The 25,539-nt window shown below is 36.7% G+C and overlaps 1 protein-coding gene across 6 annotated transcripts in view; it reads left to right on the top strand.

The window, feature by feature from the left end:
* Positions 1-25,539, top strand: part of ANKS1B (ankyrin repeat and sterile alpha motif domain containing 1B) — a 197,915-nt gene that overhangs the window by 27,389 nt on the left and 144,987 nt on the right. For all 6 annotated transcript variants that reach the window (XM_065742741.1, XM_065742736.1, XM_065742740.1 and 3 more), the window contains exon 3: positions 13,628-13,780. In XM_065742741.1, coding sequence (XP_065598813.1) covers positions 13,628-13,780 — 153 coding nt within the window. The remainder of the gene's footprint in view (positions 1-13,627; positions 13,781-25,539) is intronic.

Raw genomic sequence — 25,539 nt, 5'->3', positions numbered from 1 at the left:
AAGGCATGGTTCTTATATTTTGCACAACAGAATGATATCTGTGCAGGCTTCTGCTAATGTACCTAAGCACAGAAACTTGAATACGTAAATGAAAGAGACACTGGGCTAAGCATGAAAACTTATTTGGAAAGCTGGGTAAGGAGAATGAATGAGAAGCCATAGATACCATTAATTTTCAGAGGGCTGCTGCAAGTGATGAGAGATAGTAAGGTAGGAATAACATCTGGTGTAAAGTGCATGAAAGACTCTGGAGTTTGGGAGCAGCATATGTGGAATGGTCAAGGTAAACTGAGATTAATTTTGACAGTGCTAGAGAATGAGAAGAGCCATTAAAGGATTTTTCGGTTTGGATCATGTGTCTGATTCTGCTAAAAGAGGATTTTTAATTCATCATAGTTCGCTAGAAAAGTTTTTATGGATTGCCCATAGAAGAGTACAGGGATTTATTTTGTATGGAAAATATGTAAAGTTGTGAACTGTTTCCACTGATGGATGTGCTACACAATCTTTGTATAATACAGTTGGAGTCCATGCACTGAAAGAACAAACATGATTAAAGACAGTAATATTCCACATACTATATTAGACAAGTGAGATAAATGGTACAAGTATTAGTGTATAGAAAAGTAGTATTTGATGAATTACAGCAGATATTTATAGTTTAACTGTGAATTTATGAATTCTTCAGCAATGCTATCATTCAAAAAAATCTTTGCATTTTTAATCCCTGCTCTTAGTTGATGAAGTATTTTTTTGCTTTTCGCATTTCATGAAGAAACCAACTCTTTTTTATTCACTTAAATTGTTGAAAATTAATGAATGATTTTTTAATATTTCATTCATGCACTCTACATTTGGTAACTGTTGTTTATGAAAAGATTTATAGTTATTCACAGAATCATAGAATGGCTTAGGTTGGAGGTTACCTTAAAGATGATTCAGTTCCAACTCCCGTTCCATGGTCATGGTTGCCAACCACTAGATCAGGCTGCACAGTTTCCCATCCAACCTGGTCTTGAATGCCTCCTGAGATGGGGCATCCACAGTTTCTCTGGGCAGCCTCTTCCACCACCCCACTGCCCTCTGAGTGAAGAATTTCTTCTTAACATATAATCTAAATCTCCACTCTTTTAGTTTAAAGTCATTTCCCCTTGTCCTGTCACTATCAGACCACATAAAAGGTCAATCTTTCTCCTCCTTGTAAGCTCCCCGTCCAGTACTGGTAGGTCACAATGAGTTCTCCTCAGAGCATTCTTCTCCAAGCTAAAAAAGCCTAACTCCCTCAACCTATCTTTATAGAAGAGCTCCAGCCCTTTGATCATCTTCGTGGCCCTCTTCTGGGCCTGCTCCAACAGCTCCACATCCCTCTTATGCTGGGGGCTTCAGGTTTGTACACAGTACTCCAGATAGGGCCTCATGAAGGCAGAGTAGAGGGGGGCAATCTCCTCTCCTTCCCCGTTGGCCTCCCCTCTTTTGATGCAGCCCAGGATACTGTAAACCTTCTGGACTACAAGAGCACACTACTAGCTTGTGTCCAGCTTTTTGTCCATCAGGACCCCAGATCTTTCTCCACGGGGCCACTCTCAGTGACTTCTAGTCTGTAATTGTATCTGAGATAGCCTCAATTCAAGTGCAATGCCTTACACTTAGCCTTGTTAAACTTCATTAGATTATTATGCACCCATTTTTCAAGCATGTCCAGGTCCCTCTGGATGGTATCCCTCCCTTCCATTGTGTCAGCTACACCATAGCTTAGAGTCATAAGTAAAATTGCTGAGGGTACACTCAGTCCCACTGTCTATGTCATTAATAAAGATGTAGAAGAACACTGGTCCCAGGATGGCCCTGGGGGATACCACTTGTGACCAGCCTCCACCTGGACATAGAGCTGTTGACACCAACTCTCTGGCTACAGCCATCCAACCAATTCTCTATCCACCTAGTAGTCCAGCCTTAAATTCCATATCTCTCCAATTTACAGATAGGTATGTGGTGCGGGACCACATCAGTGAGCTTAAGTACAGGTAGACAACATCAGATGCCGTTCCATTTTCCACCAGTGCCATCACTCCATCATAGAAGGCCACCCAATTGGTCAGTCATGATCTGCCCTTGGTAAAGTCATGCTGGCTACCTCAGATCTCCTCCTCATCTTACATGTACCTTAACATCTCTACTAGGAGAATCTGCTCCATTATCTTCCCAGGCACAGAGGTGAGGCTCATCAGCCTGTAGTTCCCTGGATCTTACGTTCTCCCTTTCTTGAGTATGGAAGTGATGCTTCCCTTTTTTCAGTCACCAGGGACTTCACCTGATAGCCACAGTTTTTCAAATATGATAGAGAACATTTTGGAAGCCACATCAGCCAGTTCCTTCAGAACTCTGGGATGCATGTTGTCTGACCCTATAGACTTGTACACATTCGGCCTCATGAGGTGGTCTTGGACTTGCTCCACTCTTATATTGGGAGAGATTTTGCTCCTTTGGCCCCTGCTTAGAAGTTCAGGGAAATGAGAGGCATGAGAATCCTGACTGACAATAAATACTGAGGCAGAGAACTAGTTAAGTACCTCAGCCTTCTCCATGTCTGAGGAGGGCAGTTCTCCCTTCTCATTTATCAGAGGGAGCACACTCTCCTTTGCCTGTCTCTTCTGATCAGTGTATCTAAAGAAATCCTTCTTACTGCTTGTCACATGCCTTGCCAATTTTCTGATCCCATCCCTGCACGTCTGGACAGAATCCCTATATTCTTTCCAGACCACCCATCACTGCTTCTATTCCTTGTACTTTTTTTCCCCTGAACCTGGCCAGTGGGTCCTTGCTCAGCCACACTGATTTCCTGTGTCCTCCACCTAATTTCTTATTCTGGGGGATGGAGAGCTCTTCTGCTTTCAGAAAGGCATTCTTATAGTGCTGCTAGCTCTGCTCTGTTCCTTTATCTCTAAGGTCAATTTCCCAGGGGATCTCACCCAACATTTCCTTAAAAAGATTGAAGTTCACTCTTCTGAAATTCAGGGTTCTGACTCCACTGTTTGCCAGGCCAGTGTTCCTCAGGATCACGAACTTGACATGGGCGTGGGCAGCTCCAGTCTTTACTTCTTTTACAATCTCTTCTGCATTGGAGAGCACCAGGTCCAGCAACACTTCACCTCTGGTACGTCAGTCCTATACCTGTCCAATTCTGAACCAGAAAGTTGTCATCAGTGGACTCCAGGAGTCTCCTGGATTTCTTGCAGTTTGTTGTGTTGTTCTGGGTGGTTGAAAACTCCCATCAGAATGAGAGTCTGCAGTCATGACACTTCCTGCAACTGAAGCAAGAAGGCCTCATCAACAGGTTCCCATTGATTAGATGACTAGTAGACCCTGATCACCAGATGCCCTTTATTGGTCCAGTCCCTAATTTTATTCCACAGGCTCTCAACCTGTTCATGACTGTTTCTCAGAGCCAGCTCTTCTCAGTTTATTCACTTCTTAATATAGAGGGCAACTCCCACATACCTCCTACCTTGCCTATCCCTTCTAAAAAATTTATAGCCATCAATCATGGTATTCCAGTTCTGTGAGTCATCCCACCATGTTTCCCTGATAGCAATAAGATCATAGTTTTCCAATTGCATGACGGTTTCCAATTCCTCCTGCTTACTTACCATGCTATGTGCATGGGTATAGAGGCACGTAACCTGGGTTACCTTCTTGGAGAATTTCTCTCAAACACCTCTGGGATGAAGCTTAGATTTTCCCCTATTGATTCCTAAAGTGACAGTGTTCCCTGAATCTTCTCCTTTCCTTAGCAGTACATCCTCTTCCCCCATTAAATCTAGCTAAAGCCCTGGTGATGAGACCTGACAGCTTCCTGCTTAGTATATTCTTGCCTCTCCTGGTTGGTTGTGTCCCACCCCAGGTCAGCCTTCAGGGTTTATCAAAGGTGTGTCCTAGATCATAGAAGCCAAAGCCCTGGGCATGACACCATCCATGCAGCCATTCATTTAACTGATCTGTTCTCTTCCTTCTGCCCAGACCTCAGTCTCTACCCAGTAGGATTGAGGAGAACTCTACCCATGCTCCCACCTCTTTTATAGTCCTCACCTGATTTAAAACTTGACTTCTTGGCTTTTAGTAGTTAACAGTATTATTAGTGATTATGTTATTGTTACTTTTACTATTAATCCTTCCTATCTTTGGATGCTTCTTAACTTAAGTATTGAGATAGAACTTAAGTTATTTGAAAAAACATCTATAGGTCTGCACTTCTTTAGGGGAATATAAAGTACAAAGTCAGTACAAAATAAGCTTAGAGGCTAAAAAAAGCAACTAATTTATGGCATATGTTTTAAAATTCTCCTCATTAAAACTTCTTTTGTTCTCATCAGCGTCTATCTCTGTAGCCTGAAATTGCAACAGGCATTTACTATCTGTAAAGAAAGATGGCTTTTCTCATTCCTCAGTGTTGATTTCCTGAATAATGGTGGTATCTGTATTTCAAACATCACTAATATATTTAGGAACCATTTGCTACAGCCTGAAGTAGTTTTAGGTAGGAAAAAAATGATGTATCTGTCCAAATATAGATCAATTTATGTTGTACTTTCTTACGGTGTGTTTAACCATTATAAAAAGTCATGTTTGAACCGAATTTCTCAAAATAGAATATTTTTCCTTAATAATTCTGTATTTGAGGAAAACATTTCATAAGAGAGTAAGATGATATATTTGTAACAGATGAGGAGAGTTGGAATATTTTTTTGCTTGTCATTGTATCCTTTTTGTTAGATTAGAGATAGCAGCCCACATTCTCATCTTACACTAATGTAGTTTAAGTTATTCAAGTTTCACATTAATATTAACTAGACTACTTTATGGTGTATTATTATTAGATAAAGTTAAAGCATGCCAGTAGAAATGTAATTTGTAAAGTTAATTCTTAAAACGGAAATATTTTATGCATGACATCCGTTTTAGAGCAAATATCTTAGCAGAATTTGATATTACATTCAGCATTTTTTTTGTGTGTGTGAACAGAATGAAAACAGTAAATCTTTGGAGATGGATTTTATATGCTTTATTAAGCGGAAGTTCAGATGTGTAGAGAGCTAGGGACCACGCCTGAAAGTATACCTGAAAGTAATCTGAACTTGCAAGTACAAGGGTTTCATAAAAAAAATACAAAAACTAATACTGTGGGAGTACTTGTGTGCAAGATATGCTTAATTGACTAAGAAAACAATAGCAGTCACACTGTGTCATTTTCAGTTATCTCAGCATCCAGAGTCTATGTGCAAGTGAATTCTCAGTGGGTTCTTAAGTGGTTGCAGTATTTTTTGAAAATAATTGTCCTAGCTCATATGAGCACCTAGATGGGAAAGACGAGTTTTTTTTTATGAGTTGCTCAGTATATAGCTCCTTCCCCCAGCCCATAATGGGAACACATTCTCTCATTTGACAGATGGAAGAATGCTACTAACTTAAAGCAGCTTTTTCCTGGCTTCAGAGCTATTCTTATAGTATGCAGCTTGTTCCTTCCTGCACAGAGAGGTTTCACGTCTGGGAATCTTGTAGCAGTGGCATGCAGGCAGCGAGCCTGTTTCCTGGGTGCTTTGCAGAAGCAGAAAAAAGTAGGACATGAGTGGGGTATTGAGCACATGCTCTCTGTAAATAGTGTTATATGAGCAGTAAAGCTGTGCTTCTAAAAAGTGCTAGATCTATTACTCATATTTAACACCCATTTGTGTAACAGTAAATCTGGCATTTAGGAACACAGAACTACTTTGCCTGTGCCCATTATCTATGCTGTGTATATAGAAGAGAGGGACCACAGCATGTATTTGCTATTGCTGTCTGTTGGTTTAGATGTCGCAGAGCTTAGCAAGCTATTTTGAATCTTCGTATTAATTCTCACTCATTCAGTACAGCTAACAGATAGATCATTGGAACTTCCATTCCTAAAAACAGTGACCCAAGGAGGAGATGCTGTGAAGTGGATATTAAAATATTTATGTCCCTTTCTGCCTATGACTTCTTGGTTCTGTTATGTTCTGCAGGAATTGAAGATGCAAAACAGAATTCAAGGGAAATGCTTTCTATCCTGGCGTTTTTCTTCCTTCTAACACCTCAGAATTACTTAGCAGGCTTGAAAGGAGGTCATTCACCTGCTTGTTACACTGCTTGTAAAGCCATAAGGACAGAAAAAAATGTGTTAGATCCAGCATAACACAGAATTTTTTAACTCTGAAACACAAAGGAATGGATCAGTAGAACAGAGTGGTTAGAAACATTCATGCTATAGTTCAGGGTGTTTACCTCAGACTGGTGCCTGCATTCATGTGCTTCAAAGCTGTCTGATGAAAGTAGTCCCACTAATGTTCTCCTTTTTTCCTTCTGTTTCCTTACTTATTTGTGATGGGACATGCAATTGTTGATCTGTTTCGTGTAAATTACAGTAGCTATCACCATTGCCCATTGAGCAAGTATTATTTCTGCTCATGCTTTTTTTTACTTATATTTGTGGTTGACTCCTTATTGCCTACTCTCTACCCTGCTATAACCTAATATGCTATATGAGAGGAAGTACTATTTTCTATAATGACATCCTGAATATCTTTCATGTATTTCTGTCTGAGAAAAAAGGTACTGATAATTACTTTCTGGGAGTCTTTCCTGATGTGGCTGTTTTGCTCCAAGATATTCAGCCTTTATGAGCTCCGTCAGGGCCCCTAATGGGATTCACATTCCCATTTGCAACCTTTCCCAGAGCAGGGGGACTCTGTTCTCCCATATTTTTTACTCTTAAGGCGTCATGATTATATTATCAGTTCATGCTTATGACTCAAATGACAAACATTTCTCTGTCATAATGAGGATGGGCAGACACAGGACATGCAGTGTAGAAAGAAGCGATTCCAGCAGTCACCAAAGTCTGTCACAATGTCAATACATAAGAAGGTTGTACAGGGAGGAGATACATGTGAGTGTTCATCCTTAGAAGCAGGTTTTCTTTCGCGGGATTGTCCTTGCCTGCCTCTTCCTCTGTTTCTTGTTCCTTTTGCATCCAGGCCCCGGTCTCTGTACAGGAGCATAGTTCAGCACCTCTGGACTCACAGCAGCTGTGTGATCAACAGTATCCTGATACTGACACAAGGTTTAATTGCCATCAGGGAGAGATTTCAACTTTTTTACAGGTTGATGAACTGTGTTATTTCTTTGGGCCTTTAGCTAGCATGCCAGGGGATCTTCTGTAAAGCTGAAGATGGTTTTTTTGACTATCACAAACAGCAGCATTAGTAGAAGGTAGAAAATCATTATAGAAGCAACAAGAAATTCAGAGTTCTGAGCAATGAAACAGAAAGTGAGGCGATGAAATCAGGAGAAACATCAAGTAAGAAGAGAATATTAGAAAGGAGAAGTCAAGGGCAGTTGAAAGTAAATTCAAAGGTATACTTCCTCTACTTGATCTATGTGTGCATGTGTGCTTTCTCCAATTGCAGGGCTTGGTGGTAGAGTTGTCAACCACCTGATTCAAATCTTTGAACAGCATAATTTCCTTCAGACACATTTCCTTCAAATACCCCATAGGTGAAGCTGAAGAGATTGTTGGGTTTTCTGACCATCACAAAAAATAACATTAGTAAAAGGTGGAGAAAATACATTAGAAATAGTCTTTGGTACATTCCTGCTTTTGGTCTTCTGATTTACTTTCCTCCAGAAAGAAAACTATACTATAGCATGTATATAAGTGTAAGGTATAGTGTGTACCCAAAATATTCTGCAAACCAAAGCAGTGTGAAGTGGAGGCAATGTTCAGATTGCTTTTAAGTCATACTATGGCAGCAGAGCATAGTATTGTTGAGCCAAAGAGATGCTAATTCATCCCCTGGGTGCAGTTGACAGTATTTTGTCAAATGGAAATCAGTCTGTGATAATCTGGATTTACCTTTAGTGCAGGATCCTGAATCAGGCTGAGCTTCAAAGTGAATGTGACTGTATTGTCTTTTTATATTAAACTCCACAAGAAGACGGAAAGATTTTGATTAGCTGAAGGAAAAGTCAAACATTATTGGAACCCAGTGTTGAGTAGTTGACTTTTTTAATATGTGACAAGGTAGAAAAGAAACACAAAGATCAGCTCTTCCAAACCCACTGTGTATACAGCTCTTCCATATCCACTGTGACTTTGCAGGCAGGTCCTTGTTTTCACTCAGTGACTTTCTCAGCAGCAACAAATCTCAACAGCTATTAAAAAACCTCAGATCTGTAGGAAGTTCTGCTGCTCTACTTGAGAACTGTTTATCTGTTCCTGTCCTGATTCCCTCTCAGATCTCTCCCCTTACAACAATCCAGAATTAATCAGATTGGTAATTGATAGTTTCATACACATTCCTGAGAGATATGATTAAATGTCCCAGAAAGGCCAGCATTTTAAAAGAAAGCATTATGTGCCTATTAAAAAGATCTTTCTTGCAAACCAATGCAAATGTGTAAATTTGCTGTAATTGCTGCTGTCATTTAAAAAGCTGTGAAAGTCAAGTCACTTCTTTCTCCTTAAGCAGGGGATAAAAAGGTTGATTTTAATACAAAGGTGAGATCCACCAAATAGTGATATAATCTAGAAAAAATATAGAAAAAATCTAGAAAAGTAGAAAAAATAGCATTAGTTCTCCATCTGTCTGAGGCAATCACAAAAACTAGTAATGGTCCATTTTATTTGAATTCACCTCAGTGCTTCTGGTGCATATGTGGTTACTGTTAAGTTCCATTCATGTTTTACTTGGACACCTTTCAGTGACAAAAAGTCAAGTACCATCTATTCTAATGTAAAATACCATATATATGTAGTAGTGATACACTTCTAAAAAGACTGGTATACACGCTGTCTCTTGTAAAGGATTTCTCAACCCACTAGGATGTTATTTAATATTAACATGTTATGAGAAACTGTTCCTCCTGGCTTCTGCTTTCTATTTATTTCAAATGAAACAATGCTGATGAAAGATCAGTGATACCAAGAAATCTCCTGTTTTTTGTGTCTTCTTCTACGCTTATTTTATATTATTTATATTTTCTTTAGCATTTCTTTATCACTCCTAAATCCTACGGGCTTCATCCTTAGATTTTTTAGTAGTCAGCATGCTAAAATCATCTTCAGTGAAATAGCTAGAAACAATATTGCTCTTTAAATATAGTACCTAATGAACTGGAAGCACCGTCTGTGGAAGAACTGCTTCAATTTATGAGCAGTTAATCACTGAAAGGCTGTGTTTACAACAGTCAAGACTCAAATCATAGACATTTTATATGAGTCAAACAATGTGGACATGTGGTTAGATGTTTGACACCGCTGGTTTGTCTGTTGGTGCTGGTATGAAATGATTGAAAATATGGTCAGTAAAATGGGAAGTCTTTTTCCTTCAAAAACAAACAAAAATGAACAAAACAAACACAGACCATCAGCAGTTAGCATCAGCAAAATATTGTGCAGGGTACAAATGATACGTGAGAGGAGACTATGATGCAATTTTAGAAAAAAGTGTGTGCAGTCCAAGAGCTGTTATCTGTTAATGAAAACATGGATACAAGGCAACTAGACTTCAGCTGTAATAAAGTAAATTGGCAACACTTCTGAACAGTTGTATTTCAGAGTGTTTCTATTTTTATTTAAAAACTCCATAACATTTTATATGAAAAGTAGGTACTGGTAATGATACTGTCACGTCTAGATGGCCAGTCTGTCAAAGAATATTTGAAAGGAAACAAAATCAGCCAGCTAAGAATGACAGTTAATAAGTTAGGTGATGTTATTAACAGACATAAAAAAACTTTTCATACAAGGGAACCGACAGTGCAAGCTTATTAGTTTTCATGTATTGGACACATTTTAGAAAGTCTGTTTAGAAGAGATTGGTTCTTTGTTCATGATAAAACAAATTATTGCTTTTTGGCTGAAACTTCTGGCAAATATCCTAGTTCTGAAATTAATTTTCTGTCATTGATGTCAGGGAGCAGGAGGGAGGGTTTCCATACCAGACCAGGAGAGCTTTGAGCCGAGTGGGGTGCTGGGGACAAATAGCAGTGCTATCATCAACAGGGAGAGCAAGGCAGGAATGGTGGCAGTAACTGGGAACAGACAAATCCTAATGCAAATCCACAGAGACGAGGACAGTCTGAGGTTGATTTCAGAGGATGACTTAGTGGGGAGGATCAGCAAAGTACATAGTTAGATACAGATGTACCTACAGCAGAGCTCAGGTAATGGCCGAAGGCATGAGCCTGAGCTCAAATTCAGCTTCTGCAGAAGATGAAGTGGCCCCATCAAAACTTCTCACTGTACTTTCTTGTGTGGCTACGACCCGTTGTTATTCAGATGCACCATACCTGATTTGACCTTCAACACATGCAGCCAAGTCACAGAATCACAGAACAGCTGAGGCTGGAAAGGACCTCTGGGTCCATCTGGTCTAAACCCCCTGCTCAAGCATGGCTGCCTAGAACAGGCTGCCAAGGCATATGTTCAGATATCTTTTGAAGATAAACAAGGAGGAAGACTGCACAGATTTGCTGGTCAGCCCGCTCCAGTGCTCCTTCTCTTGCGCACTAAAGTGCTTCCTGTTGCTTAGATGGAACCCCTTGTGTTCCAGGCTTTGGAGGAGAAAGAGAGAAAATGCTTGCAGACTCTCCTGGTGCCTGACAATACTCCAGTGGATGTTCATGTAGGCTGCTGAATGACTTGATGACAATTTTGTCTGTTGGCACCAAATTCAGAGTATGAAATTGCTGCATACATTTCAGTTCTTCTCAGCCTTTTGCTTATTGGACTGTTCTGTGTTTCCTTGCTTGCACCCCTTTGCAACACACCTCAGTAGGAGTGATATCTGTTTTAACAGCCCTTCTGATGGAGATCTCCTTTGAGAATTTAGAATTCAGAAACTTCCCATGCAAGCCCATATAAACTGATGGACTTCCAGTATTGTGTATTAAACAGCATGAGATTTATTAATTAGCAGGTCAAAAGAAAAATGGTGTTAAAATCAATGTTTATTAAACATAATGTTATGGTTTTATGATTTTTGTTGTATTATTGATATTCCACATCATAACATCATGTGGTGTATTGGGAGTTAAAGAGTTAATGCTCCAACTCTGTGGATCATCGATAGTTCTGGGTGTACCTGACTCAGAAGAGAAGAAGAACTGCATTCCCCAGAGGACTTTGCGATGCTTTGCATTTTATGTATTTACACTCAGGGGGAAAGATAAAAACTGTCTGTGGTCACAGGACACTCTCTTTCCTTTGGGATCGACTCAGCAGTGGGTGCTCTCTCCCGTCTCGCCTTCAGTGTTAGCGTAAGGCCTTCGGTTTATCAGACACTATCTCTTGCTCATTTTATTTGATCCATTAGCTTTAATTCCAATTAAATTGGAATTAAAAACATACAGTTTAAATAGTAATAAGCAAAAGAAAGATTTTGCATAATGTTCCCCATCTCAGTTCGCCAAAAATTCTTACAAAAGTGCTTCACTTTTTTTATGTTAAGAGAAAGGAAACAAAAACATGGATTTCAAAAGTCATGGGTTCCTGGTGGACCTTACACATCTTCTCTGTATCTTCTCTATATATAGATTTTTCTTCTGTTTATTGACCCCTTTCTTTTCATGTATCTGCTGTTTAAGAATAACTTGTTTCAAATCAGCTCTTGAAATAAGCCTTCCAAGAGGCAGAGATGACAAGGTTCTCCATGCTTTTGCAGTCTGCCGGACAGACTACTTTTAGTATAAAATTGGAAAGAAATCTGAATGACAGTAAAAGAAGAGTTTGCCATGCTTTGACATTTGCTGCTTTCATTTTAAATCAGGATGAAACTAACTTCCAAAATGTCAAGATCAGCAACAAAACTGAATTAATAGTTATAACTTAATTCTTATTTCTTGCCTCTTAACTCTCACTTCCTAATACGAATCCTTTGCTTCAGAAGTTACATGGAAGGTTCCCACAGTTAATTATTAGAATTCTCTATCTTATATGATGTAAGATAAAGATTTCACTGCATCATTTAAATATTTCCATTAATATTTTATACCCAACATCTGCAGCAAAAGACCAAAGAGTAAACTGTCAAATCCATGATGCAGTATGTCTGCATCTTTCCTCTCTGCTACTGGAGGAAACAAAGATCAAGATTGTGGCTTGCTGGCTTTCTGCATTTGAGCAAACAGATAGACAAAGTCTACCTTGAATTTCAAATTTTATTTCCTTTTTCTTTGCTTTGAATTCAAATCATGTCTCTGATAAACTGAGAAATAAATTGTTTCAGTCAAGGTGTTAAGATCGGAATTCTCTTATTTTTAAATTACTTTGTCACTTCAAACTTAATCTCAAAGCATTATGTTTCTGTCATACTTCCAGTATTTCTCTGAAAGCAATGTATATAAGAGGGCAGAAACAAGAGACTGCCTTTCATTGTGCACAGTACCATTCTTGCATATTCTAGTTATGCTTTGCTAAATGGAAAGCCTTCTAAACCTCTGAAACTTTTTAAAAGTTTACCAATTCCGTGTATTATCAAATTAGCTATAGTTACATGTCAATACAGGCAAATATACCAGTTATCTGCAAATAGTGGTTTTGAAAATTCAGGCTATTGCATATTTTTTTCTATTTCTTTGTGCCACTGTTGCAAATTGCCTTATAATTCCTAAGAGCAGTGTGTCATAACTAATTGCACAGGTAGAGGCTTTATTTGGTGGCTATCTTGAGAATCTTCACTTGTGTCACTGAGAGGCAATTTGGAAAGAAAAATTACAGTTCCATACTTTTTAGTAGCTTTACAACATTCCAGAAAATTAGATGCCAGTTGGATTTCTTAGCTTTTTATGAAAACAAAATGTATATGATTATTCTTTTCTCTGCTTGTGTTGGTTTATAAATGCACTTGGAGCTTTTTTGTGTACATCATTCTGTCAGTTCTGTTCCAGTAATATTTGTTTCAGTTGTCCAGTCTCAATCAACTTCACAGAAGCAGAGCAATCTAAACTATATTAAATTCCCAGGAGCTCCATGAAAAATATGACCAGGTAGAGGAAAGACACTATTTTGAACTTCCCTTGGGGGTGAAAAAAAACACTGTGCTTCAACCTCTATGAAATATCAGATAACATAGTAGAAAAAATAAATTAGGAATAATATAACCAAGGAAATATGTTTCATTTGGAGCTTGATAGCAGAAGATCCAATCCTCAGTTTAATTTCTTCTCCTACTATAAAATCTTAGGTGACATTTTTGTGTAGTCAGGATATTAATAATCTCCTTTTCTCTCTCTCTCTCTCTCTCTCTCTCTCTCTCTCTCTCTCTCTCTTTTTTGACATCTCTTGCATATGGATTCTGTGATGTCTAGTAAGGATTGAACTCATGCTACATGCAGTCTTGGTATATTTTAGTTTAAAAGGCAAAGATCCATGAGAAAAAGATCCATTGAAAACTATTAGTGCTTTTAACTCACAAAATTCTTCATGTTGTACTAATCCTTAAAAGGATGTCAGTCAGAGAATGAAGTCCCAAGGAAAATAATGTAAATAGCTACTCTCTGAAACATGTTTAATGAATATTATCAGTAATTCTTATTCATTCTTGTTTTTCAGATGAAGCAGATAGGTCATGATGGCTACAACCCCGCTTCTGTAGCTGAATGGCTGGACTCCATTGAACTGGGTGACTATACCAAATCCTTTCTAATTAATGGTTATACATCGATGGACCTTGTGAAAAAAATCTGGGAGATTGAATTAATTAATGTAAGTTGGTCAATTTATAGCAGTAGTTGCTCCAAAATACATTATAGTACATGTCTTTACATAGGAAAGGAAAAGCACAAAAGTAAATTGCACTACAAATACTATCATCAAGTACTGCTAATGATTACAGCTTCCATGCCTTTACCTATGTTGACTGTTGCAAAATACCCTTTGCTTCCATTTGCATTTCCATTGTCTTAAGCATGATATTCAATGATGGCATCTGCTTTCAGGATGCTGAATGACTTTTTAAAGTATGTTTTTACTGTTCATAAATTATGTTTTTACTTATAAGGTGTCTAACAATAGTACCCTTACAAACATACAGGTTTTTTTCCACATCCTTTGGCTAAACTGAACTAGAAATAAAGCAACCTTAAATACAAGAGAGTTATACTAATAATGCAAAATATTGTATTTGATTACCACTTTTGCTTGAAACTTTATTTACATAAGTCAGTTAAATTTGTTGCCCAAATACGGACAACCATAAACTTTAACGTGGAATACACTGCATGTTAATTTGGAATAAGATTTATTTTGTACTATTACATTGAAGAAACTGAAAGTACAGCTTTATCATTAGAATTTTCATGTAAGTTTTGTGTCTGGTACTGATGTTTGCTTTTGTAAAAGATAGATGATTATACCTTTGGATCTGCTATGGCTTTTGAAATCAACTATATTGTCACCTTATCTGATCTTTAAGGCAGTCCCTATGTGGACAAAAGCTCAGTGTCATATTTTATTGTCTCTTCACAAACAAAAATCTGCTCTTCCTTCACATATATGAGATACTGCATGTCTGCATCTAATTAGTGCCTGTCTGTCAGAACAGTGAAAGGGCCCCCAGAAACCACAGGTAGTCAAGTGTAAGATATAACTTCAGAGTAGGCAGTAGTTCCCAATGCCCTTCAAGCAGAGAAATGGATAACATAAAGATGGTGCAAAGCCATGTTCCAACACAGTAACTGGTGTAGAAGGTACAAGCAGATGCAGCCCAGGACCAGTGTTTTATAGAAGAGATATTTCATATTAAGTGAAAGACAAAGCTACTAGTTGTTAATTTTTTTTTTCCCAGTTAATTTGAGCTTGCATGCAAATGTAGAATAAGAGTAAGGATTAGTCTGCCTTACATGTTCTGTTTGTTGCATTTAGTGTAGGTTGGGGGAGTATAAATGAAGTTAGGATATGATTGATGTTGTGGGTATCTGCTGCTAAGCTACCTGTAATTGATTCTTTTTTTCTATAAGTAGATGGAGATTTGTTAAGAACTGGGGACTCTGTTTCAGAAGCTTATACAGATGAACAGCCAGCGCTGAGTTGAAAAAGTAGAAGTCTCTGTTCACATTGTGTAACTTTATTTTGCATCCCAACCATTTTGCCATGTCAATTCACAAACAAATTACCCTTTAGCGCCCCCAAGTGGATTATTAGATCTCCATTAAAGACACTGTTTAATTCCAAATGTATTTGAATTGATGAAAAGGGAAATACCTGCACTGAAATTAACAGGAACACATTTCTGTAAAATTATGATAGACTAAACCAGTACATGTCCTTCTAATTTCAAGGATTAACAGCGTATTCTCATTTAATGCTTATGCTTCTTAGGAAAACGCTCCTTTTTGCCAAGATTTGCAATGAGGAGCTGTTAAACAGTTATTTCAATATTTTCATGGTTACATATATAAATTTCTCCCTGCTATTGGATAATACTGTTAAGTGCATAGTGACTAAAGGAGTTCTACATTCTCAGAGTTTTCATTAGGATGTAGTCAGTATTTATTTCCTTTCATTTTTCTGACCAGAGAGTACCATCTAATCATAATGAAATAATTGCTAGTTACAAAAGTCTGTGGCTCAGGAAAGTACTTACTGTTATTTTGCTGTACGAATTGAGGGGAATTTTTCAGAAATTGACAAGATATTGTTGAAGGCATTGTGCAGTTTGTCTTATCTTTGACCTGCAGTCCTGTTTGAAATTGATTTCAAAGGTTCTACCTCCTGTTCAGGCCAGGGCAAACAAGACCTTATTACAGAAAGTCTTCATAGAAGTATCCATAAGCATCAAAGCCTCTAACTCTGGAATGTAACAAGGGCTACTGGTATAACTTCTTTCTTTTAGCCATTGGTTAAACAGTTGCAGCCTGTGAATTCGACATAAAAGCCATTCTTATTTCTATGCAAGGTATTCATTAGTTCATATTTGGTGCTTCTTTCCATTATGCTATTGGTTAATCATTTATGGCTTCTAGAGGGGGTAAAATAGCATAGTTGAAATGGCATGGGAGAGAAGGGTACATTTGATTTTTCACAAACGTTTCATTACATCAAAAAAATTAAATTTATTTACTATCTTCTTTCTACACTTTTTGTCATCATCAGTTCGATCAAGTTCATGAAGTTGTGGACTTTTTTCTTACACTAGTAATGAGACTATTCTTTGTCATAATAGCATCTAATATGCTTTTGTGAGTTTTACTTATAAAAAGCTTTCATGTGTGATGCTGACCAAGGTGCTTTTCTTCTATTTGAAGGCATACATCTTTTCACGTATTAAAGAGAATAGTCCATTTTTTAGAAGACAGAAAGCAGACAGTGTATTTTGAAATTCTTCCTGCAACTGAATGAATCTAACTACCTTATCAGGAGAGAGAAATAAATTTAAGACGCAGATTCCTGCTACAAGTTAATGTCTAATGTGTGTGCTTTGGACTCATATATATATATATATAACACTATTAGCTTGTGTTTCTTGTTAGCTTCTGCCATCCACCCAGTCTGTCTTCAACAAGACAATTTTTGAAATTTAGATTATTTCACTTATTTATTTGTCATTTAGATCAAGAATTGTCCCAAATTCATTGCCTTCATTAATCTCTCCAGAATATGCTTCTTGGGAAGGTTAGTTCAAGTTGTCTTTTCCTCAGAGTGTAAGTATTCAGGGTATGCCTTCTCCCAGAAATGGCTTTTCCAACACTTCTGCTTTTGTCTCCAATACTCCTTTGCTCACTAGAAAGGCCAAATTCTGTACTCAGATTCAGATACCATTTATTCAATGTTGTAGTTATGTGGAACTTCTCTGGAAAATATCTAATACGCTGGAAAATGTTGTTTTGAAATCCCCTAACCCATCTGAAGTATATATCAGTGCTTTACAGTATAAATGCTCTTCCATATGACTAATCACATTACTCTTGCCTGTTATCCTGGATTACTTACGTAACCCTCCTCCAGTGGGAGTCACTCTGTTCAGGGAATTTTTACTAAAGAGATTCTTCATGCAAGATATAAACAAGTTAAAAGCACAAAGTGAGTTATTTATTGTCTAAAACACATTATACATTGCAGGACTAATGAACTAAGCATTAAGTCACCCCCCACAAATGAGTCACTCAGTCTAATGGGGCAGTAGTCATCACTCAGGTAGGGAATCTCTGGCTCTGCTGCTCCTTGGAACAGGCTTGTCTATGATGTTGCTGAACTGCTTTGTTCTGATTCCCTTTTTTCCTTAGGAGTTTATGTCTTTTAATTTGAGTGTTGTTATTGTTGAATCCTTGAGGTGCCAGTTTCCCCATCTTGACAATCTTACTCATGTCTTCAATTTTACCTTTCTTATCTGGTGTGCTTCTAGCCTATATACTCTCCTACAGCTCCTCCTCACACCCAAGCAATTTTCTCAGAAAAAAAAGAAGAAAAAAAAAAGAAAAAACAACTGAGAATGGTTACACAGCTGTGCTATTCTGAAAGTAGGCCTTAAATCACTGACAGATGAATTCCTGAGGGGAAGGTTACGTGTAAGTGGCCTGGTTTACGTTTTTTCTCAAGTAGTTCATTCTGCATAGTGACCCTCTTCTATTTTTGTACAGTGATCTTTCAAATGTGTGATTCAGTCGTTTCTTTAAAATTAATGTTTAACAAATTGTTTCATGCATTCAACTACATTGCTGATTTTGAGCTTATGGGGAAATGCATTCTCTCGAAACTTGAGTTCCTGGTTTCTGTTTGGAAATAATGATAGCTGTTAAGGATTAGATCAGAGATACTGGAGAGAGAAAATAACCCCCAATTGACTGTCTTCCATTAGTTTATAACTGAATACTGTGGACTGTCCATAGTATTGCCAGCAAGTTGCACAGTTTAAACATGCACTGTGTGAAGAAGCGATCCTTTATTTAAAGCTGCAACTGCAGCCCACTATGTTTTGTAGTACAGTAACAAAAGTTCATTAAAACGTCCATACTGAAATAGATCATAGGCTCTATCTACTACACTGTGTTATCTATAAAAATGACCTTAAACAGGTGACCAGGGAAGGCTATGCACAAAGGATAGGTGTTTTATGAGCTATCTGCACAGTATTCTTCCAGTTGTTAATCATTTCTAGCTGAAGGAGTACTGAAACAGCTTTGTGTTACTACTAGTCTTCTTTCCAATTGAATTTATAAATATATTGAACAGCAGAGGTCTGTTTACAGATCTCCTCAGAAATTCACTAGGAACCTTCTGCCACTGAAAAATGTTTTATCCTAGTGTCCTTTAACTAGCTATTTACCTTCAAAAGACCCTCTTCTTATGGCATCATGCCACTGCTGCTACTTTTTTCTTACAAGTTTTGTCAAATGTTTTTAGAAGCGCAGACAAGCTACGTCAAGCAGATCATCAACTTTACATTCCTTTAACTGTTTAAGAACTCCAGTAAGTTTTTGAGATGTGAGGTATCTTTACAACACTTTTGACTCTTCCTGGTTGTATTTATCAATGTGTCCACTACTGGTATGCATTATTAAATTCTTACTAATTTGCTGGGACAAACTTAGAGGTCTTTATTCCCATAAGTCTTCCATGAAACTCTTTTCAAAATCTGACATCAATGTTGTCATCCTCTGGGCCTCAGATAGCAAGAAGGTTTTTAAGAGAAAATTTACACATCATTACTTGCAATTCAGAAAGTTCATTCTTGAATTCTGTCTCTATTTATATTTTCTGCACCATGTTTCATTTTACACTTGTATTATTTCTCCTTTCAGTAATCTCTCTTGCAAACTGAAGAGTCTTGCAAAATGGCTAAACTTCACTTAGACATTTTGTACTTCCAAAAATCCTTGTGCTATATTTTTCTAGTCCCTCTTTGTACAGTTTTAAATGCACAGAGTACCGGGTATACATGTCTAGTTTCAAAGTCAGAATTACTTTATTTATATTAAACTTGCACCTATAGATATAAATAATAGCAACCTTCATACTGAGCTTAGCTCTCAAAGCTCTTCTGAGGCATTAGCTAACTAATACACCTACAGTATTAATACAAGTTATAGTCTCTGCTAAAGGTCTTGAAAATGAATCACATACTGCATTCAGATTTCTTGATTAGGTTAATGTTTTGCTTAGCAGCCTCCATATCTATTTCAACAGATAGCAACTTCATAGCTTGTCTTGGTAATATAATGCCAAATGGATGGATTTTTGTACAGTGCTCACTTGACAACTTAATTTTCCATGCTCCATGGCATGAAAGACAGCCCTTTTTTAGGAGGGCTGTCCTTCAGATTGTGTTTGACAAATTATTCTGCAACTCTTCTCTTGTTATTAGTTAATTTTCCAAGTGTCACTCTTCAGAGGCAGGTTATGAAGAACAATGAAACATTACATCTCAATAACATTGTCATACATTGTGATTGTAGATCTACAGTTCCTATTCCTTTTCCTCTCTGCCTTAGAGCCCCATGCTGGATTTTAGATCACTGAAAGGAATTGAGAGAACTTGGAGCCACTGTCCCAGAATCACTGCTGACTACTGAAGATGCCCATACCTCTTTCTGTAGTTGCTTTCTACCTGGCACAAACACTTTTTATTTTCATAAGAGATTTCAAGACTGGAGGCCTACATTAGCAATATATTCTGTGGAATCTCACCTTATTAGAAATCATATTAAAAATAAGTTCTATTGTTTAATTTAGAAAACTGTCTGTATTACATGTTCTTAATTTATGCCTTTCCAAACATTTATGAACACTTTGTTAGTATAATTAAGGAAGTATTTAAAGTTAATTTTCATGAACAAATATTTTAAATACAGTTCCAGAGATGCATGTGCACATATACACGTGCATATATTTATTTATATTTAAATGTATATAATTGAAAGTAAAGAATTATCCAGCAAGCTAAAAGCTAAACTCCCATACTTCAAATGGAAATGCCACTTCTGCAGAGACAATCTGGTGCAAAATGAGAAATCTTGTATTCCAGAGATTTGAGGTAGTATAAAATGCTTGATATTCTCTCTGCCATCCTGCAAAATCACATGGGCTTGTTTTACTGAGAAACAGATATTTCCAGCCTATGAAAATTTTATGGGAATCTTTAAAGCCAGGCAGACTGAACTTTGAGTCTTCTCACTCATTACTTAAGTAATAATCTACACATTAAAACACTTTTCTACTACATTTGTGGTATTTCATGTTACATAACTACAGTTTTGAAATAGCTAATGCACAGCAAGGAAATATGAGGTTATCCTCTGGCTCATGTGTTTGCAAAACTATACATTAGTAATAAAATCAAATCTTAAGCAGGTTTTTTACAACAGTATACTTGCTTACACATTTCAAGATACTTAATCTGAAGATGGGTCTGAAACCAAACAGCATTCTTCCTGATGTATTATTTCTTGATGAGCTAAGACATGTATATGGATTTACTCAGTTGTTCCTACATTAGTAGAACAGTGCCTCAAATGACATTACATTAATTCTTATGAGCTGCTACACAAATAAGTAACTCAGTAAATCATTCTATTTCCTTTTGAAATGGGATCAGTAAGTTCACTGCATGTAGAATAAAAGCTATGAGATATTATACAAGTAGCATTCTTTCCCCATACATGATTGCTGTGTAGATTTTGTTCATCCACAGTATTCACAGATGTCTCAAAAGGCTTTTAATATATTTTTGTTCCTTTTGCAAGAAGGAAATACTTAACAATGGCAATCATGTAGTAAATTTCTTCCATTGAATCTTGCATTTGAAAAGATTCTACAGTCAGGTTTTTTCTGTGTTAGCAGCAACATCAATCACTCTGTTTGTAAATGATTTTGGATTTTACATTTAGGAACAGTTGTTATGCTGTAGCAATGCAGTGGCGATTTCTAGAAATCTTAATGGAAGCTGTTATATTGTGAAGAAAGAAGTCTATGAGCCAGTACTGCAGCTTCAGAATAAGTTTAACTCTTATGTACAAGCTCTGCATGTAACATTTTGCATAGATAGTGATCTCAGCCTCTTGAGCTATTTGAAGTGCAAACTTCCATCTGTTCTTCATGGTAATGCAAAATACCTTTTAAATATGTCATCATCTTTTGCCTACACTGTTATTTGCAAAAGATCAAGAGACAACTTAAAGCATGGCAATTTCTTCAAGCCATCCACTGTTTACCTCTTTCTACTTCCACCTTGGATTGTAGCAGTGCTCATAGTTGGAGACAGTGGGAGGAAAAACACTTATTTTAGTTAAATACAGTACTTTCATTCAAATACATGGAAGCAAAGGAAGAGAAAGCATTTGCATTCTGGGCATTTTCACAGCATTTACTTTTTTGATTGTATAATAATTCTCTTTTAATCCATCTTATATCATTTTGTACTACAGATTGTTTAAGTAGAAAAAGACTACATAAATATTTTGCTATAATTTCCCTAATTCTGTATTTGTATTTCCTTGTATTTTGACATAATAACAAACATATTTTTGATAACAAACATAGTAAAATAATCATATTTAATCTTTAAATTAAGTCACTGAATTTTTCAAATTCATTTTTAATAACTTTCCCATTTTGCCATTTAGTTCTAATTTTAAGGGTTTCAGTCCTATAAAAATGTTTTTTAACAATGACTTTTACCTCTCTTCTGAGGTATATCTTTGCTCTTATATTAGAATTCTTAAAACCAAAGCTTTTCTTTCCTGTCTCTCTCTTTCTCTCTTTTTTCTTTCCTTCTGCCCCACGCACTCTTCAAAACAAATTATGAGGTAGTGATTGGCAGCAATTTTTAGCACTAAGAATCAAAGCTGAGCAGTTTTAGCACCTATTGTGTTTCACCTGCAGGATCATTTTCTTGTCCTATAACACACTAGGTAGCACAAATGATTGATTCATAATGTGAGATAATTTTTTTATTAAAGCAACCTACTCTGCCTAGTGCCAGAGAGGTTATTGTCTCTGAAGTATCCATACAAAATCTCCCTCCATTCAAGCAGCAAATAAATAGCCTTATTTCCTGATCTTCTCTCTAAAATCTTCGTGTTCTGTAAGAAGGTTCACATTTAAGATTCAGAATATAATCTCCTTTCTGGAGATTGCAGATGAAGAAGCCCAAGCCAGGAGTTCTTATTCCCTTTGAATAAGGTAGACAATAAACTCACCTCACAGCCCACAAGCTCTCTACGAAATCAAAAACAAATAGAAAAAGAAGGAAACATAAAATAAATAGTCACTAAATACTTTGTTGTCCTAGGCAACAATTTGTTCTGCCTTCAGTATCATAGAAGAACTGTAGTTATATTTTATCAGCATTTTCTGTGTTGGGAAACCTGCAAGAAAAATGAACTACTATTTAAAAATAATGTCCTTTTTTGGATTCTTCAATCTGATGTTAGTTTAGATATTTTAGACAGATTCTACTTTGAATTTCCCCCCTCCAAACATGGAATCATTGCATGCGCTGCAGTGTGTTCATTACAGTAATAACTGTACACTGTAATAAAAGGTAGTTCCTCTAGGATATTTCATTTAGATATTGATTCCTATAAATTACTTGTGCTAGTTTTGATGGAATAAATTGCTTGTGTCAAGTGTGTTCATTTGGTAACTTCAGAAACTACTTCTAGCCTATGTCATTTTAAAATAGATTATGTTGATTGAAGGTCACTGTAAAGTGCCTGAAGTTTGTGGTAGATAAAAATAAATGAATGTAGTGATGGTAATGTTTTAAAGCAGTAGTTTTGCTCTTACTTTAAAGTTATTTTGACAATTATAAAAATCATAATGAATTTGCAAGGAAATAAAAGTGTGTGATACAATTCTGATGCTTTTTTAAAATTACTGGCTAATTACTTCAACTAACTCTCAGCAGTCTACAAAGGAAAACTATTTCCCATTTAAGATATGTTATTATTTTTTTCTTCTCTTTTACTTTGTAGGATATTTGGGTAGGTTGATATTTCCAATAAAAAACTCCCAAGAATGCTATCAGATCTCAACTAGCATCACTTGTCTTCTGTTCACAAATGGTTTTGAAAGTTAAGGGTAAAGAGGAATGAATGCCAGTCATTTTAGTTATAAGGATGTTGAAGATCACAGGCGTTTTAGAAATATTTTCCCTGCACAGCAGATTTTGTTAACATTCTCAGGTGTAAGAGCAAATGCAGTGCTGTGCCACATAGACCTATCAGAGTGATTAATGTACCAGAAATAGGACAGCAGCATTATCCGGGGTCTTCTGCATAATTCTCACTTTTCACATTCTTCAGAGCTAGCTTGGATATCCCTGCAATCCACAGCATTTGGATCATACAGGAACAGTTCTGGATTTAAAAGAGAGTGAAAAGTATTATATCCAGAGTAGTAATAGAATTAAGGTCAGAATTTTTCAGCACCACAAAGATGAATTAAAAAAAAAAAAAGAGAGAGAGAGAAAAAATGCAATTAAACATTTTTATGTGCAGTGCTATTCAAAGATATATTCAGATAATTAGTTATAATTCCACTGTTGCAAACCTGTTAGCCTGTTCATAGAAAATGAGAAATCTTTCTGATTTTATGGGAATTAGAAAAGAAAGTCACCATCAAAACCTCTTACAGTGTTTATCTATTTTTGCTTGTCAACGTGTTAAACATTTGATTTAAGTGCACTAATGACAGAAGCCACTAGAAAAACAGAGTTGGATATTACTCATACTATTTTTCAGGCACTGAAAGTTGGATCAGAACCTGTCAGAACCAAAGTTATATTCCCCGACTATATTCGTCAGATGTGTATGTATTTGCTGGACGCTATTTGCACCTGTTTTCCCCATTATGGGACATAATTATTTTTGTCATCCCCTCTTCCACATTTATGTTCTACTTGAAGATGGGAAGCCCTCAGTCAAAGTGTCTTTGTTTCATATACCTTTCCAGTAAGTTAGAAAGAAGAGCATATACAATCACGTGCATGCATAAAGCATCAGCAGAATTATGCAGAGCTAAGTCCTTTAAACATTTTGTTCCTACTTGCAATATGGTTCTACTGTGTTCTTAGTGAATGTAACCAAACACAAAGCAGATTGCATTTCCCATCTTAGGAGTTACATGTATTTAGGATTTATATAAGCAAAAATATCAAAACTATACCTGAGGAGGATGGATGGCAAAGCACCAGACTAATTCATAAACTTACATTATTAAAGAGTAGTTAGAGATCTATGCTGCTTCTTTTGCTGAAACTGAGAGCAATTTGCAAGTGGAAATAATTCTTCTCACCTGTTCTTTACAGTAAAGCATACAGTAGCAGTATCACATGACATCCACAAATAAAGGTAATTTTCTTGGGTTATCTGCTTTGATCTGGGAACATTTTTTTTTCTTAATCTATGACTCCCTGGGAGGTAGAAGCAGTAAGATGTGACTTCAAGTGAGAGGAAAAAAATTAGAGATGTTCAGTTTGCCTCTAAGCATATGGAGTGGTTGGCTTTGGAAATTCACTGGAACAAAAGCGTGGGAAAGTGGAAACTGAGAACTGGAGACAGTAATAAATGAGGAAGCTGTATGCAAGGATGAGATTATGAGAGTGGGAAACAAATGCCACTAAATTGCTTGGCAAGAAAGGTTAGAAATACACAGGGGAATAACATATACAGGATATGTAAGCGTCATTTGAAAAAAAAAGTCCTTACTTTATCTACCATGTAAATATATGACTACATTTGTACATTTCTAATATACCAAATTATTTTCACAGTTGGGTATTCCCTGTTCTGCTTTGGTCTTCAAATTTGTTAGCTTTTAGTTAGTTTGCTGACTCTCTGTGGCAGGCAATTGCCTTCACGGATGGCTAGAGAGCTCCTAGAACACCCTCTGAAATATGACCTGAAATTACAGGTTCTCTCAGTATTTTTCCCACTGTTATTAGTAAACAATTACAGGAAATCAAAATGATAATTTACAGAAAATATAGAAGATGACTATGTCATATAAGAAAAGAAGGAATATAACATGGATATTGTTCCAGGTAAGATTTGAGTCAACAGTAGCTTGACGTGAGAGGCAGTTTAAGAAAAATTCTTTGAAGGTATTTCATTTAAGCTAAGGTCCTGGGCAAAACATTTTCCTTGGGATTTTGGTCTAATTTAATTCATCTTTACACCATAATATTTTGAATGGTCTCTGGAATTCAGATAAGGAACAAAAGAGAACTGGCTGCAGTCTTCTCTGCATTTCCCCAGGGATTTAACGTAGATTATTTCTCCATGGCAAGGATAAAACCCCATCACTGTCTTGCAGGAGGTGCTGTTAAGCTGAGATTGTGTGTTTATTGCTCACAGTTTTAAAAATTTCCATAAGCAACAGAATTTTATCATTCCCGGATTGTTGGTTTTTGTTGTTGTTCTAATAAGTATTATTTATATTCTGTGTAAGTATGCAATGAACTGTATTTCTCATCTGAGAATCTATTGCTCATAATGGAGTACAGACCCACTAACAGAGAAGTGAAA

Source organism: Cyrtonyx montezumae, unplaced genomic scaffold (assembly GCF_038088225.1).
Source record: "Cyrtonyx montezumae isolate F1298 unplaced genomic scaffold, pur_monq_1.0 scaffold_3, whole genome shotgun sequence".
In the NCBI taxonomy this organism is placed as follows: domain Eukaryota; kingdom Metazoa; phylum Chordata; class Aves; order Galliformes; family Odontophoridae; genus Cyrtonyx; species Cyrtonyx montezumae.
Note: the sequence above shows the minus strand (reverse complement) of the source record. Positions and strands in the feature narration are given on the sequence as shown.